The 26,259-nt window shown below is 41.5% G+C and overlaps 1 protein-coding gene across 4 annotated transcripts in view; it reads left to right on the top strand.

Annotated features, from left to right (window-relative positions):
- SMS (spermine synthase) overlaps positions 1–26,259 on the top strand; it is a 203,786-nt gene that overhangs the window by 83,776 nt on the left and 93,751 nt on the right. For all 4 annotated transcript variants that reach the window (XM_056558603.1, XM_056558600.1, XM_056558602.1 and 1 more), the window contains 3 exons: positions 2,501–2,565; positions 12,317–12,492; positions 18,640–18,797. In XM_056558603.1, the coding sequence (XP_056414578.1) occupies positions 2,501–2,565; positions 12,317–12,492; positions 18,640–18,797 (399 nt within the window). The remainder of the gene's footprint in view (positions 1–2,500; positions 2,566–12,316; positions 12,493–18,639; positions 18,798–26,259) is intronic.

Genomic DNA, 26,259 nt, shown 5'->3' with positions numbered 1-26,259 from the left:
ATAAATCCTCTGTTTATTCTATTCTGTGGTGTGCTGCATCTATTTTGCTGTATTTGGATTGTGGGAGGACTGAGGTCCCGGACATGCTGGCACCCCTACATTTTTACCTTTTCTTACTGGATGTGCTGCTTTTATTTGGGAACTATTTATCTATCTATCTCATATCTAGCTCACATCTATCTATCTATCTATCTATCTATCTATCTATCTATCTCATATCTATCTATTTATCTATCTATCTCCTATCTATTTATCTCATATCTATCTAATTTCCAGTCCATTGAAATGACCTTAATGGGGGGTACTCCGGCCCTAAGACATCTTATCCCCTATCCAAAGGATAAAGGAAAAGATGGGGACCCCCGCAATCTTTCCCCCCACTGGGGACCCCCGCAATCTTTCATGCAGCACCCCGCTATCATCAGCCTCCGGAGCGAACATCGCTCCGGGTCTGAGGAATCACGATCACGGGGCTGGAGTATCGTGATGTCACGGCTCCGCCCTGTGTGATGTCACGCTATGCCCCCTCAGTGCAAGCCTATGGGAGGGGGGGTGGCAGCTGTCACTCCCCCTACCATAGACTTGCATTGAGGGGGCAGAGTGTGACATCACACGGGGCGGAGCCGTGACATCACGATACTCCAGCCCCGTGATCGTGATTCATCAGACCGGGAGCGATGTTCGCTCTGGAGGCTGATGATAGCGGGGTGCTGCATGAAAGATTGCGGGGGTCCCCAGTGGTGGGACCCCTGCGATCAGGCATCTTTTCCCCTATCCTTTGGATAGGGGATAAGATGTCTTAGGGCTGGAGTACCTCTTTAATGCTTAGGCTTCTTTGTAATATAACGTCATTTGCAGCTTTTTGCCCTATAAGAAATTTTAGCCTTCACATTGCACCAAAGCTTTTGAGCGACTTACAAGTAACTTATAGTCACTGTGTAGCTTGAGCTTTAACTCCTTTACAACACATGACAGAAGTGTCCATCATAGTCCAAAAAGACGGCAAGGAAAAAGCGCACAACCCTAAATATATATAAATATGAAAACAATTAGTATTTTTTTTATTATTTGTACAGACAAAAGACCAGCCAAAAGATAAAAACTATTCAAAAAACACCAACACATAGATACGGCAAAGATTAGCTAGATTGCACCCTCCTAGAGGCCACAATATAAACAGGGCTACACCTTATACACATATAATCTAAGACCTATAAATATATTAATAATATCCAATCTGTAAATTCACCCGCAATACACATTGTAAATACAGGATACATTATAGGCATAAATGATAGAAATAACTATTGTGTGGATTTGGTGACTGAGCTTTCCTCTTGTTCTGTTATGAGCACTTTATATTTGCATTTATAATGTTTCGATCTCGGTGATATAGCACTTTGACTGCTCCAGTCACTCAGCACTTCAGTAGTTATTTTTTATCACTTATGCCTATAATCTATCCAGTATTTACACTGTATATTGTGGTTGAATTTACCGATTGGATATTATTAAATCTGTTGTCAGGATTAGAAAGACAGAGCTTTCAAAAAACAGCACCACAGTTGTCCTCAGGTTGTTTGTGATATTGCAGTTCAGTTCTATTAATCTGAATGGAGCCAAGATGTAATAGCACACACAACCTGAGGACAGTAGCTGTTCATGAAAGAAATTAGCTCTATTTTTCTATTGCTGGACATCTATAAACTATTTATAGGTCTTAGATATTATATTATTATAAGCGTATTAGGTGTTGCCTTGTTTATATTGTGGCCTATAAGAGGTGCTATGTAGCTTATGTTTGCTGTTTCAACCATGTGTTGCTGTTTGTTTTTATCTTATGTCTGGCTTGCTTCATATACGAATAATAAAAGTTCCTAATTATTTTAATACTTATATTTGCGTTTGTGTGCTTTTTTTTCTTTGCCTTTTTTGACCATTGAATTTGTCATTGCAAGGTTGTGACACCTTAGTTTTTGGTATTTTTAATGGAGCCCCTTCTCCTGTTGGTGTGGATAAATCCGTCATGGCACAATTACGGGTGTGTGGAAGTGTTAAGGACTACACAGAAGCTTACTGTGAGTACCCCAAGACTTGATTTATATATTATGTAGCTCAGCACTGCTCTATAATATCTTCTGTGCTGCTGCTTCTTCTTAGGGTGTGTATAGAGACAAACGAGAGCAGGGTCCCCTCTGTGCATGTGTGTGCAGTGTATGGGAGCCAGCGTAGAGGCTTCACCCACCAGCTTAGGGACAATTGAAAACTACAGTCTCAAGAAGGTAACCTGGTAACAAAGGCCATATACAAGTTATATATCAATGCTACTTCTCATGTACACATGCGGCAGCTCATGCATAAAGGTCACCTGACGACACGCCAGTGTGTTATTTCCATTGAAACAATTTATATAGATAGACATTGCTGATTTATTGCAACCTATTCCAAAATGCTTTAAAAAAAATTTACTTAATGGAATATTTACATTGTTTTTCTTCAGCTACTTGACGAGATGGAGGAGAAAATGAAAGAAATTTTGCACAACAGTATCACACAAGTGAAGAGGTAAGTATCCCTCAATGAGGTCACGCTGTAGGGGTGAAGATGATAGTGAGTGGTAACATTTATTTTACCATTGTGCTGTGTTTACAGAAATGTAGTCCTTTGCTGCCCTCAAGTGGTAGTTTGGTAAACTACAGTCTAACCTCTTTCATCTGTACATTTAGAGCAAATGTCAGGGTGGAACTAGCTACAGATCATGGTGACTGGTTTGATTTTAATTCTATCACTTTTTCTAAGGTTTTCATTGCTTTCAAAAGGAAAATTGTCACACACATGCTAAATCTGTGTCAACCATTTCAATTTAAATGGACCATTTAAGAATTGACTGTCACATGCTTGTTTAAGAGAAGCACCTGATAGAACCAAGTGCACTGTGTACAGAAGGGAAAGTGTTAAGTGTACAGAGAGTTCCCTGCTGAAGATATTAACCCGCACAGCCAGCACACTGTCCATTCGCTAAGGCAGTGTTTCCCAACCAGGGTGCCTCCAGGTGTTGCAAAACTACAACTCCCAGTATGCCTCGGCTGTCCGGGCATATTGGAAGTTGTAGTTTTGCAACACCTGGAGGCACCCTGGTTGGGAAACACTGTTCTAAGGCGTTGCCCAACATAGCAAATTCAGCGCTTGGCAATGTTAGGAGCACTGGCCACATATGCTTTCACTCCGGGAACAATTTTTGGAATTTGGATCCCAGCAGTCGGACCGCCACCAATCAGCTGGTTATGCTCTATCCACAAACAACATATACTTATAAAGTACTTTTTTTTAACTAATCTAACAATATCCAAACGTTATTTTCTTTTGCTTACAGCAACTTTAATGGACGCTGTCAGAAACAAAAACTTTTTATAAGTTGTACATCTTGGCAAAACATTAAATTGTACCTGTCGCATCCCCCCCCCAAAAAAGAAACTGTTATATGTTACTCAGTACGTAATCCTGATCATATACATGTCATTTTTATGTCTCCATCACCCATATTTCACTAAAAAATAGCATATTACAGCTGCTCAATGTCTTTTCCATCTTGTCAAATGGAGGGGCGTGTCCCTCTTGCCTGCACTGTGATGACTTCTCCCCCTTCCTCACTCTGCTGACTCACTTCTGTCAGGAGCCTGACAGCCCTGCTCTGTAACCCTTTCCTCTCTGGATTGATGATGTACACACACACAATGATTATTGGAGATTGCCTGTACTCTACCACCAAAGACAATATGGTGAGTGTATTATTTACATGTCATTCATGAGTGTCATCCTTAGGCAGTCCTGTAATGCTTGGACTTGTAGTTTTGGAAGAGTTAGAGGTACAGTGTTTAAATAACTCTTTTTTGCAGCACTGTTGCCTTCAGCTGTTTTTCGCCTACAGCTTTTGCAAAATTACAACTCCCAGCATGCCCAGACATCCTTTGACTGTCTAGGCATGTTTGCAGTTGTAGTTTTGCTGCTCCAGTCTGGGAAACGCTGACGTCACACCACGCCCCCTCCATTCATGTCTATGGGAGGGGGCGTGACGGCCATGGATAGGGGATAAGATGTCTAAGGCAATGTTTTGCCAAGATGTACAACGTATAAAAAGTTTTTGAATCTGACAGTGCCCATCTAAATTGAATATTTTTTTTTGCATTTTCACCTATAGAAATGCATCTTATATCCATATTATGCTATGAAATATGTGACTTAATACCTTTTGTCCTTCATGTTTTCTACATTTCTGTCTAACTATAGTATACTATCTGAACTTCTCAACTAATCTTTTTTCTAATAGAATTTAAAAAAATAAGGACTATGGACACCTTTTGCACTATTTTTTCTTCTTCAGTTAATTTTTTCCCCGATTACAAAATAAAAGCGTGACTGCGATTACACTCCGGTCGCAGGATATCTGTTTAACTTTCCTGGCAATTAGGATACGAATTTGCCTGTAGTCACATAGGGGGAGATTTATCAAAACCTGCCAAGAGGAAATGTTGCCCATAGCAACCTATCAGCTTCCTTCTTTCATTTTTAAACAACAAGAAGAAAAAACGTGGTCTCAAATGGCTGGAGGTGCTCAACCCCAAATACAGTTGTGCATTTATACTGGGGGAGCAGATCCTGCCCTTGTGGTCTGTTGCTAGGGGCGATCCCCAGCATAAAAATGCATACAATGGAGGATGCCTGCAATAGATCACAAGTGCCACAATGGCATCCTACACCAGATGAAAAGTGTGGATGTGTAACATATCGAGTAATACATTAATTTAGGTGCACTACTGTGGTAGATGTATACAATGACATTGGCTATCCCTCAACACTGATGTTAAAATTGATTACATATCCTTGTATGAAGGACATACCTAATCCCACACACCAACGCCAAGATTTCTCAAGTGGCACGGGACCTAAGACTAAACCTACCTGTGCCGTATGGGCAATACCAGGGGCCAGTGGGCAGTTACAGCAGCATTAGGTCCGACTCGCTTAACAAGGCCTCTGCAAAATGAAAGAAGTGCTCCGATTGGTTTCTATGGGTGACTGGGCAAACTTTTCCTCAGGACAGGTTTTGATAAATCTCCCCATAGACTTGGGCTTTAGGTAAATCCATATTCTTGTCCACTGTGGTCTCTGGTAATTGTCAGGCTACAAAGTTTCTAGGAAATTTAAATATCTGCTGCCGGAGGATGATAACCATTATGCGCTAAGTAACCTTCCAAATAGTCTTTACTAAAAAAGTCTTTCACCTTGCTAAGTGATATCCAGAGTGTGAGAATTCCTCAGAGAGCTGTGTCTGTTTCAGCTTCTGCTCTCCCCCTTTCTCTATACCTTTCTCTCTGTGGTATAGATAGCAGCAGGGAAGGGGAGGAGCATATGTACACCATAGCTCAGAGTATGGACAGAGGGGAGAGCATACATGGAGGACAGCTCGTACAGGCTGTAGATACATAGGAAGGACACAAAGGCATTTTGTAGGGGGATATTCACATGAGTGGTGGCTGTGTACAAGTGCAGAGAGAAAGCAGAGCACATACAGTAAACTGTAGACTCCTGGACGCACAGACCTCACAAGTAGGACAGACCCACATCCACACCCAGGAAAAGACTGCAAGCTGCATATTAGGGGGATCTGAAAAGGAAGCAATGAAGATTTCAGACTGAGAGCCCCACTCGTGACATCAGGGCCATGCCCCCTCAATGCAAGTCTATGGGAGGGGGCGTGACAGCCATCACGCTCCCTCCCATAGACTTGCATTGAGGGGCGGGGCTGTGATGTCATGAGCCTCTGGCGCTGCCCCGGCGCTCTAAACAAAAGCAGGTGCAGCAGGGAGATCCGCTGCTGGGGACCCCCGGGATCAGACATCTTATGCCCTGTCCTTTGGATAGGGGATACGATGTCTAGGGGCAGAGTACCCCTTTAATAATTGGCTGGGAATGAGAATTGCATTCTGAAATCTGTTTTCATTGTGATACATCCCTTTTAAAGCGTTACAGTTATTTAAATGAACTTTTCACATGTACTACATGCATGTCAAAGGTTAGGATCAGCCATGGGCTTAGTGCTGAGATCCCCTCTGATCGATAGTTATAGCCAGGTTAAGCACATAGCAGGGCGCTTCACCCCTTGCTCGACAAGCAGTTTGACTGTGGGGCCCATCTCCTGCATTGAGCACCAAGCTTGGAGAGTGAAGCACGTTTCTGCTTGCTTTACCTAGTTATAACTATTAATCGCTGGGGGTATTAGCACCAAGACCCCTACTGACCTCAAATTTTGACACGTGTGAGGAACGTTTAAATGACAGCAACGCTTTACGAAAAAAAACAGATCAACTTCCTGTAAGTCACCTGTGTGATTTACAACTCTCTTTGATCCCTCTCCCCAGTCTTCCTGGGATACCTCTAGCCTTGCTGGGCTTTGTATAAATAGAGATAATTTAGCACTGACTGGCTATCCTCATGCTTGTCATGTATGGTGCCGAATCCATTTTTTTACAGACCGATTAACTAGTTCAGTCTGACGTTGTACTGTAGTAGTAGTATTCCCAGCCTCTTGTTGTTACCATACCATGTAGTTCATTTCTATAAATATCTCTCAAAAGCGTTAATCCAGCCCTTTGAACATAATGTTTATTTAGCTGAAATGTATTTCTTTCCATCTTAAATAGCCGGAAACCCTATGCCTTGGCTCAGCCTCTTACTGTGCTATGAGCTGAGACTCCTTTTGAATTCTAGGATGCCGTGGTTTGACGTTTGTGGGACACCCACGCTTAAATTTTCAAAGCACCATAAAGCTGACAATTAAAATTTTATGTCATAAGGAATCTCTTTAAGTTTGGTACTTTCTTCTATAAATAGATTACATTTCCCCTGGCTCCATTTTATACTCCTCCATATGTTGAGAAATAACAAGTCATTAACTTTTTGCTTCTTGCTTCTGTAGCTTACCATAAATGCTATAATCTTTTTAGTTTTCTATGTAAATTAATATATCAGAAATATGTTCATATATATTTTTTAAGAGACACATAATAGTGTTCCGCATAAGTGACTCATTTTCAATCCAAGTAGCATTACTTTAACGCTATGTCCAATCGCAAATAAATTCCTCAGTAGTGTAACCCTGAAGTCTTGCAAAATTTCTTCCTTTAGTCTCGTATTTTTTGTTAAAGGGGTACTCCACTGCCCCAGCGTCCGGAACATTTAGTTACGAACACTGGGGGCGGGCTGCGGGGTTCGTGACGTCACGCCACAACCCCTCAATGCAAGTCTATGGGAGGGGGCGTGACGGCCGTCACGCCCCCTCCCATAGACTTGCATTGAGGGGCGTGGTGTGACATCACAACCCCCCACACCCAGCGTTCACAGCTAAATGATCCATATGCTGGGGCAGTGGAGTACGCCATTAATGTATGCTCGGTAGATCAGGCAGAAGTAGAGGACAGATAGAAGGGAATATGACTCCAGGATCAGACTATAAAGAGTTTGTTGCTTTAGAAATAACAAAGCAAAACAAACTTAATTTTTCATTTTATGTGCATTAAGGCTATAAAACAAGATAGCTGTGAAGGTCTATATAGCATTTAAAGGGAATGTGTCATTAGGAAACGACCTATTGTTTAAAGTGTTTGTTTATTCTATCTGTTTTTTCAAATAATCCCGCAATTTTACAGTTTCTGTTTGGGCCACTAGGCCTAAAATTAAGCTGCGTCTTCCTTTTCTGTACATATCACTTCCTAGCAGTATTCTCCTTATCATCACAGACAGGAGTACAGTCAGAGGAGACACCAGTATATGAAAGGAAGGTAGCTCAAACCACAAGAAAAAATAAATATGCCAGATGAGTACTAGTGTATAAAGCTGCAATATATAATATAAAGAGAGAGGACACTTTCCTCAAATCTGGTCTTTCATAAGCTCACTTATAGGAGCATAAACAGTATTATGATATTGAATGTTCACATTCGGATATACAAAAATTTTAAGATGCAATTTAGATATGAAAAAGGTATTATTTATTCTAAAAATATAAATATATATATGGCATTATCTGCAGGGCCCTTACAGAAGTGCCGACAGATATATAAGGATAAAATACAATAAAATCTTTATGTAAAAGTACGTATTATGCAATCTTTATTGTTCAGCCTCTATATAGAAATAATGTGCAGGCAATGTGCACACATTGCATGCGATGAGCAATGTAAAGTGTCTGTAGCATACAAGCCTATGTTAGTATATAACAGTGGAGAGCTTATTGTCCATGTAGTAGTTACTATGTAACTATAGAAATACTTGTAGTCCGTGCAGTCACTAGATAACTAGTTGTAATAGTTCAGGACAGTTTGTCTCACCCGTCCTGGCGTGGTCCCGTGGAGCCCTATACTTACCTGCTGTGGCTTCCAGCCTGGACGCCTTGTCACTTCCTGTGTTTAGTGAGTCGTCAGCGCCGGCGAGCCAGGGGAGTGAGAGGTCTGCTGGCCGGCGTGTCTCTAAATTGCTTTGTGTGCTGTGCGCACCAGGAGTGGATAAAGTTGATTGTAGCTGTATCTTTGCTTCAGTATGCGGCTGTCATAGATTGCTGTATAAGATGAGAAGGGCTTGACGCGTTTCAAGATCTGCTGGATCTCTTTTTTAATATCGATATAGCGTTATACCGCTATTGAAAAAGACTGCACGGACGACAAGTATTTCTATAGTTGCATAGTAACTACTACACGGACAATAAGCTCTCCACTGTTATATACCAACATAGACTTGTATGCTACGGACACTTTACATTGCTCATCGCATGCAACCTGCACACCATTTCTCTATAGAAGCTGAACAATATAGATTGCATAATAAATACTTTTACATAAAGTCTTATAACTCTATCGGCATTTCTGCAAGGGCCCTACAGATAATGCCATATATATTTTTATAATAAATAATACCTTTTTCTTATCTAAATTGCATCTTTTAATTTTTGTATATCCGACTGTGAACATACAATATCATAATACTTCTAATGCTCCTATTTGTGAGCTTATGAAAGACCAGATTTGAGGAAAGTGTCCCCTCTCTTTATATAGATAACAGAGGTACACACACAGCTGTTGTTCATAGCTCGGCCTCCCTCTACATTTAGGGAGTCCAGTAACATTTCCAATTCATGTGAATGGGACAAGCACTGTCTATTGTTGCCTATGTCCATAGGTCCTTCTGTAAAGCATATATCTAAATGCTGTTAAGAACAGCTCAGACAAAGTGCAGCACCAATAAAAATGTACATAAGTTTAATAGAATAACCCATTAAATGTTTAATGGCACATAGGGAAAGAAAAGAAGAGATGCTCATAGGACAGCACAGTATAAATAGTAAGAAAAAGTCAAGTCAGGTATGTGGACACTCACCTATAGTGGTTGTACATGTATCAAACTTTTTCAATGCATTGATAATTGTTATTCCTTGGTCTTGCTGTAGGCTAAAAGCCTATAAAAGAAATATGAAGAGAATCTTAAATCAGTCATACAGTTAGTTCCAGTGTGAGAGAAAAATCCAGACCCTTAAGTCAGTGTAAAAAGTTTTGCTTTATTCTCACATAAGAACAGAAATACAAGCACAGATCGTGTTTCAGCTAACACCTTTCTCAGCTGCAGTTAGCTTTGCTGTGTAGATTGTGGCTGGTTAATCCAAGTCATCTTTTCATCATTAAAGAGTGGGAATTTTATGACAGAGAATAGATATTGCTGGAGTCCTAGATAAGCCAGGGAAACAACACTTCCAGTGTGCCTAGATTTGAGGGGTAACTCATGGAGAATAATGAGGTAAGGACAGTTTTCTTACACAAACTGTCAATTATCTATTTTAAACATACACACACTGCAGTACTGTCCATACAGAAAGTATGCCCCTTTTATATGGCAACTTTCAGGAAAGTTTTACCTTATATGGTTGGTTACAACATTAAAGGGGTACTGCAGAGGTGGGGGGAGTTTTTGAATCAACTGGTGCCAGCAGAATGTTATACAGATTTGCATATTACTTCTATTTAACCATCTATTTAATATCTAGCCAAAAGTGGTAAAAAAAAAAAAACATAAGTAAGTTATATATTTATATATAAGCTCACAATGACTCCACAAGGCATCCCAGCAGGCTTTGAAAATCCTGCTGAATGAGCAAAAAACTACAATTACTGGACTTGTTTCCTTTGTGAGCTGCAGGGAGGGGCTGCTGAGAGAGTGAGCAGGAAGGGGTGTGTGTTGCCTTCCAGTCAATCAGGTACACTCAAACACGGCACACTAAAGCTGTCTGCTCTCTGAGCTGGGGAGAAGGGAGAGTGAAGTGTTGTCTAAGCTAGACGCTAGTCATCACTCTGATAAGATCTCCTGGACTACCTGCCTTAAGGAAAAGCTGAGAGAAACAGAGTATGTGTTCAGCAAAGATTACACTTCACATTGCAGAGTTATATCATTTTATCATGTGCATCGATATTAAGGTAATTTCATTTGGCTGGAGTTCTTCTTTAAGCCTTCCACTACTTATCAGCTCCAGAAGAAGTTGTGTAGTGTCTTTCCAGTCTGAGCACATTGCTCTCTGCTGCCACCTCTGTCTGTATCAGGAACTGTCCAGAGTAGGAGCAAATTCCCATAGCAAAACCTTTTCTTGCTCTGGACAGATTGTGATGCGGACACAGGTGGCAGCAGAGAGCAGTGGTCAGACTGGAAAGAACTACACAACTTCCTCTGTAGTATACAGCAGTTGATAAGTACTGGAAGGCTTCACTTTATTAAATAGAAGTAATTTACAAATCGGTATAAATGTATGGCACCAGTTGATTTGATTTTCTTATTTTTCCCTCTGGAGTACCCTGTTAAAAAAGATTTTAAAATGTAGGTGGCTAAATATATGTGAATAGCCTGGCCTTAGCTGTACGTTGTATTTACGGTATTCTTCAGATCATAAGATGCACTTTTAAAGCAGGAGGAGATGTGCTATAGTCCATAGTGACAGAGCTCTGCGGAGTCATTGAGAGAACAGTGCAGCTATTCGTAGCCATACTTTCCTCTCTCTTTCTCTCTCTCTACCTGGCCCTGATTTTGTATGCATTCAGCTTCCAGACATGACATTGCAGGATACTTTGCAGGAGCCTAGGAAGTTGAGATATCCATGAGGTATTAAAGGGGTACTCCGGCCCCAAGACATCTTATCCCCTATTCAAAGGATAGGGGATAAGATTTCTGATCACGGTGGTCCAGCCGCTGGGGACACCCGCAATCTAGCATGCAGCACCCACCTGTAAGTACTGCCGGAAGCTCTGGAGGTTCTCAGTCTTTTGCCTCCCGACCACGGGGACGTATTATCGTAATGTCACGACTCCGCCCCGTGTGACTTCATGCCCCGCCCCCTCAATGCAAGTCTATGGGAGGGGGCGAGACGGGGACGGAGTCGTGACGTCACTATAATCCGTCCCCGTGGTCAGGAGGCAAAAGACTGAGAACCTCCAGCGCTTCCGGCAGTACTTACAGGTGGGTGCTGCATGCTAGATTGCGGGGGTCCCCAGCGGCTGGACCCCTGCGATCATACATCTTAGCCCCTATCCTTTGGATAGGGAATAAGATGTCTTGGGGTCGGAGTACCCCTTTAACATATCCTAGTCCACCCGGTATTAGCGCCCACCTTTAGGCTAGGTTCACACAGAGAATGCTCTGGCTGGAAAATTTTTTGTTGTAGATTCCGAGATTCTGCCTAAAAAAAACCCCATTCCTTTAGACAGCGGAATATCCTCTGCTGAAATTATGTGCACTGTTAAATGAAATTCCATTGTCAGCAACTGGATACTGCTGCAGCTGAATTTCCGAGTGGAATTTCAAAATGGAATCCGAATTCCATTTTGAAATTCTGTAGTGTGGACTTTAGCCTTTTTCTAGACCAGAGTTTCCCAACCAGTGTTCCTTCAACTGTTGCAAAACTACATCTCCCAGTATGCTGGGAGTCATAGATTTGCAACAGCTGGAGGCATACTGGTTGGGAAACGGAATCACATGTTCTACTGTTTACCACCAGTACTAATGGTATAAACCCCTTCTCTATCTTAGACAAGCAGGCACGTTTCAATAAGTTTGCAATTTGTTTTCCTTGTGTTCTTAACGTGGGTGCGTCCTATAGTCCACTGTGTCCATCATAGTCCAAACAATACGAAACCTAAAAAAGAAAAGTTTAGGTTCCTTTCTGTTAGCATTATTTGGTTTTTCTTTATTGAACAAATAATATCTAAACTTCCATTTTTCACCTTAGATTACCCACTATTGTCCGGGGAGCAGAGGTTGACAGATACTGGCCCACGGCTGACGGACGCTTGGTAGAGTACGACATAGATGAAATAATTTACTGTAAAGATTCACCTTATCAGAACATCAAAATTTTCCACTCCAAGCAGTTTGGAAACATTCTCATCCTCAATGGAGATGTTAGTAAGTGACCTATTTTTTGTTTTTTTGTCTGCTCTATAAACTGATGTTTAGTGTATTAAAATATTAGATCATACACATGGGGGTGAACTCCATTTTTGCGCAACTTATGTAAAACATTTTACATTTCCAGTCTACATAAAATGTTCAATGTCGCTTTAAAAATGTTTCTTCACTTGTAAAGTGGAGGTTACTAATAAAAGTATTTACAGAATCGCTCAACTTTTAATTAAATTACAATTGATGCTTAATGGGGTACTCCGGAAGGGAAACCTTTTTTTCAAATCAACTGGTGGCAGAAAGTTATGCAGATTTTGTAAATTACTTCTATTATAAAATCTTAATTCTTACAGTACTTCTCAGCTGCTGTATACTACAGAGGAAGTTGCATAGTCTTTCCAGTCTGACCACAGTGCTCTCTTCTGCCTCCACTGTTTGTGTCACAAACTGTCCAGAGCAGGAGCAAATCCTCATAGCAAACCTATCCTGCTCCAGACAGTTCCTAACTTCCATAGACTGTATGATTGCTCTTATCTACCTTATAGAAAACCTAGATACAAGATTAAAGGGGTACTCCACTGGAAAACATTTTTTTTTTTAAATCAACTGATGCCAGAAAGTGAAACGGATTTGTAAATGACTTCTATTTAAAAATCTTAACCCTTCCAGTATTTTAGAAACTTTCCAGAGTAGGAGCAAATTCCCATAGCAAACCTCTCCTGCTCTGGACAGTTCCTGACATGGAAAGAGGTGTCAGCAGAGAGCACTGTGGTCAGAAAGGAAATTCAAAAAGAAAAGAACTTCCTCTGTAGTTTACAGCAGCAGCTAAGTACTGGAAGGATTAAGATTTTAATAGAAGTAATTTACAAATCTGTTTAACTTTCTGGCACCAATTGATATAAAAAAAAATGTTTTCCAGGGGAGTACCCCTTTAATGATTCATTCTATTGTTCCAAAAGTTGAAATTATGCAATTAAAAAATTACATGTACCTGAGAAATATTCTAATAAAAAAAAAATTATTTGGGCAAAAAAGAATCCTCCATACAGCTCGTACTAACCCAAAGAATAAAAATATGATGTTAATTTTACAGCACAGTTAATGGTGTATATTTAAAACATGAAAAAAAATTGAAAATCACTTTTTTTTTATAATCCCCCCAATTTTTTCACAAAATGTCATCATTAACTTACCAATGCCAAAATGGTGCCATTTACCAATAAAAATGCTTTATATTAGATTGTTTTCACTGTATCATTACAATAACTTTAAATCATTTGATTCACAACAATAAAGACTTGAAGGTTATGGAGACCTGTGCATTAAAATGTTCTTAATGTTTATTTGCAGCCTAAATGCAAACGTAAAAAACTGAGATTTTGGGTATTCCAATCACACACCTTTTTACAGTTTCTTGGTGCGCTCTTCTGTTCTGTTCTGTCTGACAATTCAGGAAATCTGTCAGATGGGCGGGAACTTAGTTTTAATACTAAGATCGAATATCAGATATTATACAGTCAGCGGGTGTGTGTTAGGCAAACATACCCCACATTGTACAACATTCACACTCCCTGACTGTATAATCCCTCCCATTTCCTAAGACACTCCCTTTATTAAAATTAAGTTCACGCCCATCTGACTGATTCCCTGAATTATCAGACAAACAATAAACCCTCATATCTCAGGAACTCAGGAATAGGATGACGTATAAAGAAACTGTAGAATGGTGTTTGATCAGGGCAACCTAAGCTGTTTCATGATACTGCAATCTTTTTTTTTTTTTTGTGTTGGTCACAGGTCCTCTATTAGATCCCTAGACAATACTTGTATTAAAGGTATTACAAGAAAAAACTTTTTTATATATATCAACTGGCTCAAGAAAGTTAAACAGATTTGTAATTTAGTGCGAGGATAAGGATCAAAGGAAAAAAACGGCTGACTCACCGACAGGTACTCTTCAGGACTTTCTTCTTTATTGAAATACTCACAATTACATAGTAGGACGGGGGGAGGGACGGGACGGATGGAAACAAGCACACCATGAACACTCCATCAGGTTGCTACAAATAGTTCTTACTAGGAACCGCATTGAACTTGACAAAATAAATGAAGATTTAAAGAAAGTCAAAGCGGAATATACTAAAGAGCAACCGAGAAGCAAGTGCGACTGTTTTTTCCTAAGTTACAAGCCAGACTGACAACACTACAAGAAGACGTTAAAAATAAAAAACGTGAAAAATTCTTGAGAGACAGATCTGATTATGAGAGCGATAAAGTGTTCACTTGGTTTACTGAACCTCCTACCATCAGCAAAAAATTCCACCGTAACGCCTGTTACAAACCGGTTTCAGACCGCCCAACAGGAATAGCGATCCCTCCTAGAGACCATCAGAAACCCGTAGAAGTACAGGAGAATGAACAGTTAGGAGTCCAACCACCTACATCTAATGTCATAAACTTGACAACTGAACCCCTTGATCAAGCCACTATATCCCTGCTGTCGAAGGGACTCAACTTTGGGTTAACCGAACAGTTTGATCCAGTGCTTTTTGAAATTGACTTGGCTAAATCTGTCAGGGACATAAACCTACATAAATATTTTTTGAATAAATCTATTACTGAGCAGCCCCCATGTGAAGGAGATGTTCCGGTTACATTGAGTAAACTAGGTTTTTTCCCTACAGCGTGTACCCCACTTGAACGAATGTGTATAGGTCTTCTGGCTAATGAATTCAGCGATGTTGATACCAGTACAGACGATGACACAAATAGATTCACTAAAGGTGTTAAGTCTAGTTTCAACCCCCCGATCTATCCAGGGAGTCACCTAGATCTGTTCCAAACCGCAGTATTGAAAGATGTCACGTCTGTACTGTACCAACAAGCCCCAAGTAATCTGTCCATTAAACAAAACCAAGCGTTACAGAGATTGAAGAAGAGAGAGGATATTATCACTGTAAAGGCAGACAAAGGAGGTAGTATAGTAGTTATGTATAAAGATATGTATTTAGCAGAAGCCGAAAGAGCTACCTACACCCCGTTACAGTCTGACCCTACCCATAAAATCCTTAAAAATCTGAGTTCTCTGTTACATGGTTTTGTTGACAACAGATATTGTCAAAGAAGAACGCATTTAGACTACTTCCAGAGACCCCAAAACCCGCAGTGTGGTATCATCTACCTAAAGTCCACAAGGGGCAGAGCCCACCCCCGGGACGACCCATCGTCTCTGGGGTGGGCTCTGTCACTGAACACCTGTCCCATTACCTGGAATGGCTGCTCAGTCCCTTACTTACATCAATCCCAGCGTACATTAAAGATACGTTACATTTGCTACAAATAATAAGTATCCCCTGGGAGCACAATTGGAGCTTATGCTCCATTGATGTGGTAAGCTTGTATACCCGCATACCGCACAATGCGGTTATACAAGCGGTTTGCGATTTCCTTAAAGAGACAGATAAGAGCCCGGAGTTCATTTCATTTGTGCGTGATGCCCTTTTCTTCGTTCTTTCAAATAGCACCTTTAAGTTTGGGGATGTTTGGTACAGGCAGGACACTGGGACCCTGATGGGGACCCCGGTGTCCTGCACGTATGCAAATATATTTTTGGCAGTACTTGAGAGTAATTACGTGTATTCTTCAGTTAACCCTTTCATTAAATACATAAAATCATATTCCAGGTACGTTGACGATATTCTGATTGTCTGGGCAGGTACCCCTGCCCAGTTCTCGGAGTTCGTCACGTACCTGAATTCAGTTAACACTGTACATCTCAATTCTGGGGAGAATCGCTTGAGTTCTTAGACATTAAACTAAAGGTGGTTGACAATAAAATCATAAGTGAAGGGTACCGTAAAGAAATCGCTAAGAACACCCTCCTACATTTTCATAGTTTCCACCCTTTTACGGTGAAAAAGGGAATCCCCTACGGGCAGTTCGTCCGTTTAAAAAGGAATTACGAATTAACATCAACCTATAAAGATCAGGCAGATAACTTGTATAAACGCCTGAAAGAAAGAAAATATCCAGAGAAACTCATCACCCAAGGGAGACAAAGAGCGGACGGTCTGAACAGTGAGGACTTACTAATCCCTAAAAAGAAATTGCCTCGGAACAGTGAAAATAAAAGGTTTACCTTTACTTTTCAGAATTCCCCCATAAATAAAATAATAGAACAGGCTATCAGGAGGAATTGGCATTTTTTGGAAGGAGATTAAGGAAATTAAGGAAATCGCAAACAGAAAGCCTTTGGTTTCCCATAGAAAAAATAAAACAATCGGAACTGTCCTCAAGAAAGATTACACGAAACCTAAAACTGAAAATACCTGGCCAGTTAGATGTACTCCTATTGGGAATTATGCCTGCAGGAATTGTAATTTCTGCAGGTATAATCCCGAATTAAAAACTATTCGTATGGGTCAGTGTTTACACCAAGTGTCGGATTTAATCACATGCAGGTCTAAGTACGGTATGTAGTTTATGTTATTTTCTGTCCATGCCGGTATTATTGTATAGGCAAAACGATCTGACAATTGCATGCCCGAATACGAGAACACTTTTATTCGTTGCGCACCTTAAAGGGTGCCCCCCGCTTTATTACACGTGGTACAATGCCACAAAGGTAAACCAGACACATTGCGTTTCGCAGGAATTGAAAGGGTAAAACCTAAACCAGGCATTGACCTGGATAAATTCCTGTTAAAAAGAGAAACGCACTGGATCTTAAAAACCGCTGCGATAGGTCCACTTGGACTCAATGACAAGATTGACTATGCACCTTCCTTTTAATTCACACTATGTTCTTTTTCCCCTTGGTTTTAACTAGTATCTCGTTTTTAATTACGATTATGTAATTGCGTTTCTTTACCTGATGCGGTTTTTCAGTCAGGGAGCCAAGTGGTTAATCCATTAATTTGGCTTGCCCCATTTGACTACATCAGGACAGGTGGAGTCTCTGATGCCATCTCAATCAAGACTCACCTGTATAAGAAGCTGCAAGAGAATCTACATCGCAGGCCAGATGAAGCACGCTTGACGTGTGAAACAGACTCTGTGGCCGGATTTGTGTACCCCCCGTCCCGTCCCTCCCCCCGTCCTACTATGTAATTGTGAGTATTTCAATAAAGAAGAAAGTCCTGAAGAGTACCTGTCAGTGAGTCAGCCGGTTTTTTCCTTTGATCCTTATCCTCGCACAGTTTTACTTCTTTGTTGGAACCAGAGCACCACCGCTACTCCAGGCTATACAGACTCTGCTCTTTCCTAGCCTGTGTGTCCGACTTGCTGATCCTTGCAGTGCCGAACCAGCTTTGTGTTCCTTTGAGATTTGTAATTTACTTCTATTAAAAAAATCTTAATCCTTCCAGTAGTTATCAGCTGCTGAAGTTGAGTTGTTCTTTCCTGTCTGACAACAGTGCTCTCTGCTTACACGTCTGCTTGTCTCAGGAACTGTCCAGAGTAGGAGCAAATCCACATAGCAAACCTCTAAGGCCCCTTACACATTATAAAAAAATTCATCCATAATGAACCTCCGTCATAAAAATTTTGAAAATCGTCCGTTAAACGGCAGTTAGAAAATCCCATTCTAGTCTATGGGATTTTTCTAATAGCCGTTTAAACCCGTTATCGCCCATTATTAATAACGGCCGTTATTTTGTGACGGGCGAATGAACGGAAGAAGTAGTGCATGCACTATTTCTCCTGTTACCATCGCCCGTCACATAATAACGGCCATTATGTATAACAGGCGATAACGGGTTTAAACGGCTATTAGAAAAATCCATAGACTAGAATGGGACTTTCTAACGGCCGTTAGGGATTTTCTAACGCCCGTTTAACGACCGATTTTTCCAGATTTTTATGACAGACGTTCATAACAAATTAATTTTTATAGTGTGAAAGGGGTCTAATGCTTCGGACAGTTCCTGAGACAAACAGAGGTGTCAGCAGAGAGCTTTTTAATAGAAGTAATTTACAAATCTGTTTAACTTTCTGGAGCCAGATTTTTCCTGGAATACCCCTTTAAGTCATAATACATGAACAGACCAGAGGCATAGACGTGTATCTCCATAAATAATTCCATTTGGCTGTGCTCTATTATTCCCATTGAAGAATGGTCTCACACTGTACTGCATTTATTCTTTTTTACAGATTTAGCAGAGAGTGATCTAGCATACACCCATGCCATTATGGGCAGTGGCAAAGAGGACTACTGTGGGAAAGAAGTATTAATTCTGGGAGGAGGTGATGGCGGCATACTGTACGAACTTGTCAAACTGAAACCAAAGATGGTTACCATGGTAGAGATATCCTTTTCTGTCTTATTGATACCGGAGAGCATCTGCAAAATACATTGAGTAATTCTGTAAATATTCTGTTTATGGTGTTCCTTAAAGGGATATTCCAGGCAAAACCTTTTTTTATATATATCAACTGGCTCCGGAAAGTTAAACAGATTTGTAAATTACTTCTATTAAAAATCTTAATCCTTCCAATAGTTATTAGCTTCTGAAGTTTTCTGTCTAACTGCTCAATGAGGATGTCACGTCCCGGGAACTGTGCATGATGGGAGAATATTCCCATAGGAACTGCACAGCTCCCGGGATGTGAGTCATCAGAGAGCAGTTAGACAGAAAACAACAACTCAACTTCAGAAGCTAATAACTATTGGAAGGATTAAGATTTTTTAATAGAAGTAATTTACAAATCTGTTTACTTTCCGGAGCCAATTGATATATAAAAAAAAAAGTTTTGGCCTGGAATACCCCTTTAAAACCTACAAAAAAATAAAAGTTCTTTAGGCTGTTCAAATAATTAGTTTATTGTTATTTATTTACATATAGTTTATTTATGTGTAAAAGATTTTAACATTTTTAACACGTGGCAACACATTATATGGGGTATAATCCTCTTCTTCATCATCCCCAGGGGACAGTCCTGAAATGCTGAGGATATGAAGTTAGAAAGTCTTCCCCACTGGCCCCCATAAGTAGTCCTCTGTGGGGGGGGATCTGTACTCACCTAGTCCCGTCTTCTCAGCTGTACTCACTCCCCCTCAATGTGAATAATAACCATGGAGGCGTAATTATAGCCGGAGCTGCCGGACTAGGTAAGTATAGCTCCCTGCCCAGGGGACTACCTATGGGGCTGTCTGGGGACACTTTCTAACTTCATATACTCACCATCTCTGCTACCAGGAACGTCTATCGGGAATGGTGAGGAATAAGATTTTACCTTATATGATGCATTGCCATATGTTATATATGGCAAATTCTGATGACCACTTTACCACTTTCCTTTAGATATACAGTACAGACCAAAAGTTTGGACACACCTTCTCATTCAGATTTTTCTTTATTTTTTGGACTATGAAAATTGTAGATTCACACTGAAGGCATTAAAACTATGAATTAACACATGTGGAATTATAGACATAACAAAAAAGTGTGAAACAACAGAAAATGTGTCATATTCTAGGTTCTTCAAAGTAGCCACCTTTTGCTTTGATTACTGCTTTGCACACTCTTGGCATTCTCTTGTTGAGCTTCCAGGGGTAGTCACCTGAAATGGTTTTCACTTCACAGGTGTGCTGGTGTGGAGGAGGAGGAGATGTGATGGTGTGGAGGTGCTTTGCTGGTGACACTGTTGGGGATTTATTTAATATTGAAGGCATACTGAACCAGCATGTCTACCACAGCATCTTGCAGTGGCATGCTATTCCATCCGATTTGCGTTTAGTTGGACCATCATTTATTTTCCAACAGGATAATGACCCCAAACACACCTCCAGGCTGTGTAAGGGCTATTTGACCAAGAAGGAGAGTGATGGGGTGCTGCGCCAGATGACCTGGCCTCCACAGTCACCGGACCTGAACCCAATCGAGATGGTTTGGGGTGAGCTGGACCGCAGAGTGAAGGCAAAAAGGGCCAACAAGTGCTAAGCATCTCTGGGAACTCCTTCAAGACTGTTGGAAGACCATTTCAGGTGACTACCTCTTGAAGCTCATCAAGAGAATGCCAAGAGTGTGCAAAGCAGTAATCAAAAGCAAAAGGTGGCTACTTTGAAGAACCTTGAATATGACATATTTTCACACTTTTTTGTTATGTATATAATTCCACATGTGTTAATTTATAGTTTTGATGCCTTCAGTGTGAATCTACAATTTTCATAGTCATGAAAATAAAGAAAACTCTGAATGAGAAGGTGTTTCCAAACTTTTGGTCTGTACTGTATGTACAAAGTGATGTACATATAGCTTCCTTTATAGAAATGCCCCTTCTCTGAGAGAACTCCGTACACTGCAGCTAAGGTGCATATCAAGGATGTTTTGCTGGGCCCACCACCTGCATATATTCTGATCTTAATATATCTGATCTCTCAGCCGTTGGCTGTCTGTATATGCTGGGAGTTGTACTTTTGCAACGGCTGGAGACACACTGGTTGGGAAAAAAGTGGTTCAGATGGACTTGTAACAGTTGTAGTCTTGCAACAGCTGGAGACACACCATTTTGAAAACAGTGGACTAACTAGTGCTGTGTTCATTTTGTAGTATTAACATATAGTTGGTTAGGTATAAAGTGTAGTCATAAGTCACATAGCGTGTAGTCATAAGCATTTACATAGAACACTGTTAGGGTAGGTTCACATCTTTACCACGCACACGATGTGCAAAAACAAGACCAGTTTGGCTCAGTGTTGCATACGTTTTTGTGGTATACGTTTGTATATATTTTAAGCGTATACTTTTTGTTAATATGTTAAACTATATAACAAAAATATGTATACCACACCATACCTCACTAATATACTTATATAGGAAAAGAAACGTATACCTGGGCATACAATTTTTTATGGAAAAGTAGTGCATGCAGAACTTTTGTATGCCTCCAAAAAATTCAATCATACTTAAAGGGGTACTCCGCCCCTAGACATCTTATCCCCTATCCAAAGGATAGGGGATAAGATGTCAGATCGCCGTGGTGCCACTGCTGGGGAGCCCCGGGATCCCCGCTGCGGCACTGCGCTATCATTACAGCACAGAGCGAGATCGCTCTGCACGTAATGACGCGCAATACAGGGGCCGGAGCATCGTTACGTCATGGCTCTGCCCCTCGTGACGTCACGGCCCGCCCCTTTCAATACAAGTCTATGAGAGGGGGCGCGGCGGTCGTCACGCCCCCTGCCATAGACTTGCATTAAGGGGATGGGCCGTGATGTCACGAGGGGCGGAGCCATGACATCACGCGGCTCCGTCCCCTGTATCGCCCGTCATTAATGATAGCGCAGTGCCACAGCGGGGATCCCGGGGCTCCCCAGCAGCGGCACCGCGGCAATCTGACATCTTATCCCCTATCCTTTGGATAGGGGATAAGATGTCTAGGGGCGGAGTACCCCTTTCAAGGGGTACTCTGGTGAAAAACTTTTTTTTTTTAAATCAACTGGTGTCAGAAAGTTAAACAGATTTGTAAATTACTTCTATTAAAAAATCTTAATCCTCCCTGTTCTTATTAGCTGCTGAATACTACAGTGGAAATTATTTTCCGTTTGAATCACAGAGCTGTCTGCTGACATCACGTGCACAGTGCTCTCTGCTGACATCTCTGTCCATGTTAGGAAGTGTCCAGAGTAAAAGAAAATCCCCATAGCAAACATATGCTGTTCTGGACAGTTCCTAAAATGGACAGCGATGTCAGCAGAGAGCACTGTGCTCATAATGTCAGCAGACAGCTCTGTGTTTCAAAAAGAAAAGAATTTCCGCTGTAGTATTCAGCAGCTAATAAGTACATGAAGGATTAAGATTTTTTAATACAAGTAATTTACAAATCTGTTAAACTTTCTGGCACCAGTTGATTAAAAAAAAAAAAAAAAACGTTTTTAACCGGAATGCCCCTTTAAGTGTACAGGGGACAAATACAGGCCCAAACTGACATATTTTTGGTAACCTTTACAGAGTGGGAGTATATAGGTATACCCAGGGGTCTTTGGAAAAAAATTAGTTTGGGAACTCACCCAAAATATCCATTCAAGGGCTGGTCTGCAGGACTCCTGCTAATGGGAACAGTGTTCCTGCTGTGGAAAAAGTGCAGGAACTCTGTTCCCATGCGTTCCTGCAGGACTTCAGCCCTGGGTATACCACAGCATATGTTTAGGTACTGTTTAAATGCATCTCCTTGTATACTGCTGTGGTATAGATGTGAACCAGCCTTTATTACAGAACATAATCCTGATATCCCTCTATAGTTCGTCCATTACTGCAGATTTGAAGAGAAGAAAGTGCCTACAGGCTTTGCTTGAGAAGCATAGCTAAGTGCTAATTTTAAGTAAAGCTGTGGCAATGGATTTCATTTCTGCCTAGGCCGGTGAATTTCGTCTGCCAGAACCCGACAGTGCTGCACACTTAACCATAATCACATTATTTCTGTGGCTTTCTCTATCATTCACATCTAAAATGAGCCTTTGTGTTTTTTTTTTACTCTGTATTTGAATTGTGGTTAAAGCTGTCAAGTTCTGTTACTGGAAATAGTAATAAGTGGAAAGAGAGTAGTTCAAACCTAAATCGGCACATGTCTATTTCATATTGATATTTATTATGCCGTACATTTTTGTGTTTAAGATTGTGAATTATTGTTAATTAACATAAACTTGATAAATTAAAATTGCAGGGAAGCAAACTGTACCCCTCAGCTCTCAACAACTTGTCCCTCATCAGTGCAACTCGGGGAATTGCAGTTTGTCTTTGAGGAGTGATTGCAGTTTGTCTTTCTTAGTTTTTTTCTTTAAATAGCAGCTGTGGCACACCGAAAAACCGAAAAAAGAGATCTTGCGATTGTTAAAGGATAAGTTATAGATCGCGGGAGGTGGCTCCGATCGCTGGAGGCCCCATGATCTCCTGCAGCAGCTGCGGCCGACACGCCCCCTCCATGTATCTCTATGGGATATTTGGAGGGGCGTGTTGGCCGCCGCTCTTCGTGGGGATTGGCACGCCACCTTTCATAAGACTGCCAGGCTCCGTTCAGGAAATCGCGGGGGTCCTAGCGGTCAGACCCCCCGCAATCTATAACTTATCTACTCTCCTTTGGGTTGGGGATAAGTTATGTTTCACTACAAAACTCCTTTAAATAACTTAGGTTGCCCTGACCTTTTTCAATTTCCAGATACTCCCTCCTGTTCCAGAGATATGAGGGTTTATCTGATATTAGGGTTTGTCTGACAATTCAGGTAATCAGTCAGATGGGCGTGAATGTTATTTTAAAAATTAGACTGATGGGTGGGATTGTATAGTCAGGGGTGTGTATTAGGCATAAGAGCCCCTCAATGCATAACATTTCCGGAATTTTCAGACAAATTATAAACCCACATATCTCGGTAATCGGCGTATAGAGAGTACAAATGACTATAGTCATAGTCAATTGACTATAGTCCTCAGTACTACAGATGGAACTGTTAAGGATCGTCCAAGGGGAGGCTTTCAAATATGATTGACTGTGCTGCCATATATACTGCCAAGTGTCGACATAAGAAAATATACACCACACAGGATGTTGGTATAACTCTCTCTTAGCAGGAAACTCAGCTGTTCCCCAAAAGAGTTCTGTTTAATCCAGGAAGTACATTTAGTTTTTACATTTGACAAAGAAGGAGGTTTAGTTATGACGTCAGAATCGGCATGTTACATTTTGTTTGGTTGTTTGATTATTGTGTCCATATATATTAGCATATCTAGTGTCCATTAATTTCTTGGCAGAAGCTTCTCTACTGGGAAATTCCAGAGTTCTCTGTTAGTCAGATATTTTGTCTTTCTGCTCCTTATCTCAGTTGTATTGGCATCATGGCAAGGCCTCAATCGTAGTCACGAGCATATTGCAAGCTGATGTATATGGGTTAAGGGGTAGGTAACAGATATATTTTTCCAGCAGCAAATGCATATTAGTATTAATATATTGATCAGTCATTAGAAACATAAGGGTCATCCCTATCAAAACCACTCTGATTCCTACAGAGCCTGGATAGGGGATAGTTATTGACTGTGAGAAAATCCCCTTTAATGTGAAGGCTCTTAACCTCTTGGGGATGCAGGGTGTATGCATATGCCCTGCATCTCCGATCCTTAAGCACCCAGGGCGTACCTGTACACATGTGGGAATTCTGGTGCCCGCCACTCGCTGGGCGGGGAATGGACCGGGATGCCTGGGGAAATCATTCAGCAGGCATCCTGTGCCAATGCCTGGGGGGGGGGGGGGGTCCGGAGACCGGCGAATTTTGGCGATTCCGGGTCATAGAGGTCTCCGGTGACCCGGAAAATAAGGAGGATCGGGGCTGTCCAAGACAGCCCTGATCCCCCTGAAGGGATAGGAGTGAGGTGACAGGGGTGCCACCCCTCCCATCCCTGCTATCGGTCGGTCAGAAGCGACCGACCAATAGCAGATCGAGGGCGGGGGGGTTAAAGTTCCCCCGCTCTGCACACCCACGGTAGTCTGGGCAGAGCGGGGGAACTGTGTTGGGAGCGGCGGCAGAGGTCCCCTACCTATAGCGGCAGGCGGCTCACCCGCGTGCGGCGGCAGCGGCGATCCTGCAACCGACCTGGTGAGTTGTTGCCTAGCAGCATTTGGAGGGCCACAGTTTGGAGACCACTATACAGTGGTCTTTAATCTGTAGCCCTCCAGATGTTGCAAAACTTCAACTTCCAGCATTCCCAGACAGCCGCTTTCTGTTTGGGCATGCTGTGATTTGTAGTTTTGGAAGATTTAGAGGGGTACAGTTTGGAGATCACTGTGCAGTGGTTTATAAACTTTGGCCCTATGGATCTTGCAAAACTACAACTCCCAGCATGCCTACACAGCAGTTTGCTGTCTGGGCATGCTGGGATTTGTATTTTTGCAACTTCTGGAGGGCCACAGTTTGGAGATCACTGTGCGGTGGTCCCTAAACTGTACCCCTCTAAATCTTGCAAAACTAAAACGCCAAGCATGCACGATCAGCAAATTGCTGTCTTGGCATGCTGGGAGTTTTAGTTGCGTGCCTCCAGCTGTTGCATAACTTCAACTCCCAGCATGCCCTTCAGCGATCAGTACATGCTGGGAGTTGTAGTATTGCAACAGCTGGAGGCACCCTGTTTGGGAATCAGTGGCGTAGAATATTTTTGGTAGCTGAAGCAATTGTAATGCTTGCATCCGGGTCCGCCCCTATGCAAATCCCTAATTTAGGCCTCAAATGTGCATGGCGCTCTCTCACTTCGGAGCCCTGTCGTGTTTCAAGAAAACTGTTTAGGGCCATATATGGGGTATTTCCGTATTTGGGAGCAATTGCGTTACAAATTTTGGGGGGCTTTTTCTCCTTTTACCCCGTATGAAAAGGAAAAGTTGGGGTCTACACCAGCCTGTTAGTGTAAAAAAACATTTTTTTACACTAACAGGCTGGTGTTGCCCCATACTTTTCATTTTCCCAAGAGGTAAAAGGAAATAAAGACCCCAAAATTTGTAACGCAATTTCTCCTGAGTACGGAAATAGCCCATATGTGGACATAAAATACTCTGCGGATGCACAAGAAGGCTCAGGAGTGAGAGCGCACCATGTACATTTGAGGCCTAAATTGCTGATTTGCACAGGGGTGGCTGATTTTTCAGCAGTTCTGAGATAAATGCAAAAAAAATAAATAAATACGTGTGACCCCATTTTGGAAACTACACCCCTCATGGAACGTAACAAGGGGGGTATAGTGAGCCTTAACACCGCACAGGTGTTTTACAAATTTTCGTTAAATTTGGATGGGA

This window comes from Hyla sarda, chromosome 2 (assembly GCF_029499605.1).
Source record: "Hyla sarda isolate aHylSar1 chromosome 2, aHylSar1.hap1, whole genome shotgun sequence".
Taxonomy (NCBI): Eukaryota; Metazoa; Chordata; class Amphibia; order Anura; family Hylidae; genus Hyla; species Hyla sarda.
The sequence above is the reverse complement of the archived record's forward strand: the minus strand, read 5'-3'. Positions and strand labels throughout refer to the sequence as shown.